Consider the following 6,158-nt stretch of genomic DNA (forward strand, 5'->3'; position numbering starts at 1 on the left):
ACACTTCCAAATGACTTCCCCCCTCCCTAGCACTGCATCGTGCTCTAACAGCACAGAGAGACAGTCTCCATGGCAACTGAAGACATTGACAGCTGAGCTCACAAGCTTCCTGTATATTGCCTAGAATAAATCGCCTCAGATTCTACTAGCCTTTTATAGGCCAGCTTACGTGTCAATCAAACAGAGCAGCCGTCCGTCTACCAGTATTATTACCCGGGCAGGGTTCCTCACTCAGCCAATCAGCGACAGCCCATCCGCTCGTCCCGCCCACCGTGTGACTATTTTGCTTTTCAGCCAAACCACAAAGGTACTATCTATTTTGCTAGAGGTCTCTAGGTTATCCAATAGCGCGGCTCGGTGAGGAGACAGACAGCGTAACGAACAAATGGGCTTTTAGAAAACGTGGAGCGGGCGGGGCTTATGAAATGTCCTCTGGAAAGTGGAAGACAGAAGGAGTCAGGACTGGCAGGTGATGGTGTTGTGACATTGTGTGTCAGTTTTTTTAAACAATGGCGGATAAAATGATATTTCTGATGGGCAGGGGATTGTATCTCAGGCTGTGGCAATTTGTAGAACTGAGACTCCCAGTGTGCTCTTTATTATCATATGCTGGCAGAGCATGCTGGGACTAGAAGTCCTCCTGCCATTCAGCCCAGAAGTAAGTAAGGTGCATCTTCCTGCTGTTGGGGAACCACAAGTCCCAGCTTTGTCCTACCAGACCCTTGCGGCAGGACTGTCGCTCTCTGGCAGCGGGAGGTGTACACATTGGGGGCATTTATTAAGCATATTAGCGAACGCAATTGGACGCGAATGACGCCAAACCCGCATTAATAAAAGAAAATGTGCATTTATGAAATTTTTATGTTTTTAATTTTTGGTTATTTTTAGATGTAATATCCGGCTATAATCATCATCATCAATTAACCCTTTCACTCCGAGCCCTGATAAAGTGGATTGAATCTACGAAACGCGTTGACCGCGTACATTGATGTGCATGGGGACCGATGAATGTGCAGTAACGTCTAACAACAGTAACTGAAGTGACACAGAGTATGTGTGTGTATCCATTTCCTTTTTAAAGTGATAGTAAAGTCAAAAGGTTTTTGATCTACTTTCAGATGCTGATGAAATCACTTACAATGGACGCTGCTCCTTGATGTTTAAAAGTTTCTTGCAGATTCAGCCGATCCACTGAGCACCGGTCCTGATATCCTGTTTTAGGGTGGCTCTTTTTTCTTGCAGGGTCCTATGTAGTCACGCTTGTGTGTGTGCTAGTAAGCTGTGTGTGGCTCCTTTCCCTAGCAGGGTCATATGGAGCCACCCTTGTGTGTGACAAACCTTGGGTCCCGCCATTCATGTGGATGTCACTTTGACACGTACCACCGACCTAAACATTGTCACTGACCAAGTACACCCCTCCATGGAAGCAGTGGCCTCTTTCAGCAGGATAATGTGCCCTGCCCCACTGCAAAAATGGTTTTAATATGGTTTGAGGAACACAACAATGAGTCTGAGGTTATGACTTGGCCTCCAAATTCTCCAGATCTCAATCCAATCGATCATCTGTGGGATGTGCTGGAAGAACAAGTCCGATCCATGGAGGTCGATCACCTCACAACTTACAGGACTTAAAGGATCTTCTACTGACGGCTTGGTGCCAGATACCACAGCATACCTCCAGAGGTCTAGTGGAGGCCATGCCTGGATGGTTCAGGAAAAGGGGGTCCTACTCAGTATTAGGGGAAGGGGTCATCCAGATACCACAGCATACCTTCAGAGGTCTAGTGGTATCCATGACTGGACGGGTCAGGAAAAGGGGGTCCTACTCAATATTAGGGGAGGGGGTCATCCCGATACCACAGCATACCTTCAGGTCTAGTGGAGTCCATGACTGGACGGGTCAGGAAAAGGGGGTCCTACTCAATATTAGGGGAGGGGGTCATCCAAATACCACAGCATACCTTCAGGTCTAGTAGAGTCCATGACTGGACGGGTCAGGAAAAGGGGGTCCTACTCAGTATTAGGGGAGGGGGTCATCCAGATATCACAGCATACCTTCAGAGGTCTAGTGGAGTCCATGACTGGACGGGTCAGGAAAAGGGGGTCCTACTCAATATTAGGGGAGGGGGTCATCCAGATATCACAGCATACCTTCAGAGGTCTAGTGGAGTCCATGCCTGGATCGGTTAGGAAAAGAGGATCCTACTCAATATTAGGGGGGTCATCCAGATACCACAGCACACCTTCAGGTCTAGTGGAGTCCAGGCCTGGACGGGTCAGGGCTGTTTTAGCGGCAAAATGTGTTCATAATGTTATGGCCGATCGGTGTTTAGTGACACGTTAGGAGTTCATTGCAGACTTTTAAACTTGCCGACAGGTCCACTTTAAGGAAATTGACAGTTGTTTTTTTTTCTTCTACAGGCTGAGGATACAGAATGCAGTTCTATGTCTCTCGCCTCCTCCTCATGGTCACGCGGGCTGCCCTGCGGGTGTCGGGCGTTCTTTTCTGGGTTCTGGTTTATGTTGCCTCTCTGTTGGCGGCGGCCTCTTACCTGCCTGATGCCCTGAGACTTGTAGCCAGAAGACCATTCAAGGCGTTTTACTGGCAGACACGCAAGACTGCTCCTCCCTGCTTAACAAGCAGCAAGCATGGGCAGCATGGATACATCCGGATAAAGGTGAGACCCGTCGTATTAAAAGGTAACTGCGCTTCTTAGGGTCCCTCTCCCTCAGGGAACAGAGCAGGGGAACTGAATGAGACAGTGGAAGACAGAATAGGCTGGTAGGTCAAGGTACAGGGCAGGGTGCTGCATTGCTAGGTAGGTGGCATGGGGTCCCCCAGGATGTGGAATCTAAGGGCCAGCCGTTGTTCCCCAGAGCTCCTGATGGTGGAGATGGGCTTGGCTGCGTGCTGACCTCAGGTCACAATCCCTAGGTTCACCCAACTCGCCTAACAGCCAAGAATGGTGGACAAGGCCAGAGTTCTGGACAGGTTGCAGACACACGTACAACAGAGGACAAAACCAAGGTCAGGGACAGACAGATCACTAGGACTTCCAGGGACAGTCCAAACAATAGGTACAGACTGAAGACTGGGATCAGCAGGGACAAGTCAAAGTTCAGGGCAGACTGAGGACAAGGATTTGCAGGGACAAGCCAAAGGGCAAACTCCAAGGAATTCAGGTTAATTTGCAACCGCGCGGGGGGTCAAGAGAAATAGAGTCAGCAAGAGAGAGGAACCACAGGATTGGCCACAAGCAGACTGCGCTGATTGGTCGAGAAGCTGCATAAGAAACAGCAAGAGAGGTCAGCTGACGCCTACTAAAGCTGCTAGACTGGTGGAAGAGTGAGTCAGGTTTAGAGCGCATGCCTGGTGGACTACAAGCAACAGCACGCCTGCAGAACCAGGGGTAAGAGGTCTGTATATACTCGTAGAATTACAAGTAACAGCTCAGCTGCAATTCTGCAGATGAACTATGACACTTAAAGGAGAGTCACTAATGGAACGGGCATAGCTGGCTCTAGCTATAGAGAGGCAAAGCCACCTGTCAATCAGGCAGTGGGTGGGTCACGACAGACAAGGAAGGGGGCGGGCATAGCTGGCTCTGGCTATAGAGAGGCAAAGCCAGCTGTCAATCAGGCAGTGGGTGGATCCCGACAGACAAGGAAGGGGGCGGGCATAGCTGGCTCTGGCTATAGAGAGGCAAAGCCAGCTGTCAATCAGGCAGTGGGTGGATCCCAACAGACAAGGAAGGGGGCGGGCATAGCTGGCTCTGGCTATAGAGAGGCAAAGCCAGCTGTCAATCAGGCAGTGGTTGGATCCCAACAGACAAGGAAGGGGGCGGGCATAGCTGGCTCTGGCTATAGAGAGGCAAAGCCAGCTGTCAATCAGGCAGTGGTTGGATCCCAACAGACAAGGAAGGGGGCGGGCATAGCTGGCTCTGGCTATAGAGAGGCAAATCCAGCTGTCAATCAGGCAGCAGGGTGGATCCTGGCAGTATTGTTGTGATCCTTTTTTGCTGCAGTATGGCTCTGCACTGTCAGCATATGGCGGACAGTAGCCTACTATAAGCTGTGTTTGGGTCAAAGTACCGTGTTTCCCCGAAAATAAGACACTGTCTTATATTTTTTTTTCAATGAAAAAAGACACTAGGTCTTATATTCGGGGGATGTCTTATATTTACCTGGCTGCAGCTGTCCGCTCTCCGCTCTGATGCCGTCCACTTCGACCCCACTGGCTATGCCGCGCTGTGCCTGCTAGGAAATGTAGTCTTCAGCGGCAGCCGAGGCAGACAGGTGGGTGTAGGTGCGTGCGTGCGGGCGGGGGAGGGAGCTGCGGCCGGTCATGTAAAATTCTATTACCGTGTTTCCCGGAAAGTAAGGCCTACCCCGAAAAAAAGACCTAGCACTATCGTCCGGGATTTCTGTAATATAAGACCTACCCCGAAAATAAGACCTAGTTCGGTGGTAGGTCTTATATTACAGAGATCCGCTAGGTCTTACTTATATAAGACACTATCTTATTTTCGGGGAAACACGGTATATGTGCAGCTACCCCGAAAGTAAGACCTAGGACCTAAGACCTGAAGATAGCGCTAGGTCTTATTTTCGGGGTAGGTCTTACTTTCGGGGAAACGCGGTCATACATTAGTGAATGCACACCTGTGACCCAAAAGCCCAAAAAAGGTTTGCTTTAGATCTCTTTTAGGCCACGTGACCTGCCAGGCTGCCACACAACAACTCTACAGAATCTCGTCACTGCCCTCACCTCTCCACTAGTGTGGCTTGAACTCTATTCATTTTAGTGGGAATGCCTACCAAAAGTTAGGCAAGTTGGTCTTTAGGGCAGGCCTACAGACATGCAAAGGTTCCTCTGTTTATTTTTGTGTGTAGGTACCCTCGGTGGCATTCAGTAATGTTCTGCTCTTTGTTTTAAACAGAGTTCCGGGATACGCTTCCATTATGTGGCATCTGGAGAGAAAGGGAGCCCATTAATGCTCCTCCTGCACGGCTTCCCTGAAAACTGGTAATGTGACTCTGGTAATGTTATGTTCAATGGCCACATCTTTATATTGATGTGCTACTTATCATCTTTGTAGAAACACAATGCACACACATTGGAGGAAAGTGTCATGGGCTCACACGGCAGCCAATCAGATTCGAGCTGACACTTTCATAACTGAACTCCACAAGGTGTCATTTATTTACATCAAGGTCCTGACCTTAACCACTTGAGCCTGTATAGACCCCTTCATTGCCTGATCATTTTACAGTTTTCACTTCTGTGATAGTGTTACTCAATCATGCAACCCGGTACCCAAATTCATTTGATATCATTTTATTATATATGACATCATATTTATTATATCCTAAATATATCTTACTATGTTAAGGAAAAAAGCCCCAAAACATTTGTGATTGCTTACTTGCGTTTGACTATTTTTTTTCCATTTAAAGAAACAGTTCCACTGTCAATGATGGTGCTTGACTTTAAATGTTTACATTTAAAGAAACAGTCACTTTAATCCCCCGCCCCCTTCCTTTTTTTTTTTTTTTTTAAATCAGAAGTCAACTTTATTTGACAAGTGCTTAGTACAACGGTACAGGGGGGCGGTCACCCCAACAGCATTACAACATCTCCTGAGGAAATCAGGGGTGTAGAAAAACACAAATACATGCATACAGTACAATGTGCACATTACAGTTACAGGGTAGTGGTTTGGCTCAATGGATACATTGGTCAATCTGCTATTACTGCCTTCCTAGTGTCATCTAAGCGATGAGATGTATAGTAGGAGCACAGGTGGTGTAAAAAATGTAGTCAGGTTGAAATTACACTGTTTAGACTGTGGGACTCTGTGTATCGGTACAACAAATAGGGGGAGATAAACATTAGAGGAGCGTTTCCCTGCATGCAAAGGGACCTATGCAGGAGTATGTATGAGCTTAGCAAAGGTAAGGGACACGGGGAGAAGGAGGGCTGGGTTGGATCAGAAGTAATCCTCCCCCCCCCCTCCCCCCGGGAGGATTACTTGAACGGACGGGAGCCGGACAGCGCAGCCGAGGCTTGCCTGCTCGTGGAGGGCGGCTTGCCTGCTTGTGAAGAGGACGGATGGAGCCGGACAGCGCAGCCGACGGGTGGGATTGTGACTCGAGAA

At 48.6% G+C, this 6,158-nt stretch overlaps 1 protein-coding gene across 1 annotated transcript in view; it reads left to right on the forward strand.

The window, feature by feature from the left end:
* The first annotated feature begins 424 nt into the window (after positions 1–424).
* Positions 425–6,158, forward strand: part of LOC108797013 (epoxide hydrolase 3-like) — a 42,305-nt gene continuing 36,571 nt past the window's right edge. Inside the window, exons 1-3 of the mRNA XM_018568578.1 lie at positions 425–475; positions 2,428–2,678; positions 4,941–5,026. Of these exons, the coding sequence (XP_018424080.1) occupies positions 2,436–2,678; positions 4,941–5,026 (329 nt within the window). The 5' untranslated portion in view covers positions 425–475; positions 2,428–2,435. The remainder of the gene's footprint in view (positions 476–2,427; positions 2,679–4,940; positions 5,027–6,158) is intronic.

This window comes from Nanorana parkeri, unplaced genomic scaffold, assembly GCF_000935625.1.
Source record: "Nanorana parkeri isolate BGI_ZX_2015 unplaced genomic scaffold, ASM93562v1 scaffold1212, whole genome shotgun sequence".
NCBI classification, from domain to species: domain Eukaryota; kingdom Metazoa; phylum Chordata; class Amphibia; order Anura; family Dicroglossidae; genus Nanorana; species Nanorana parkeri.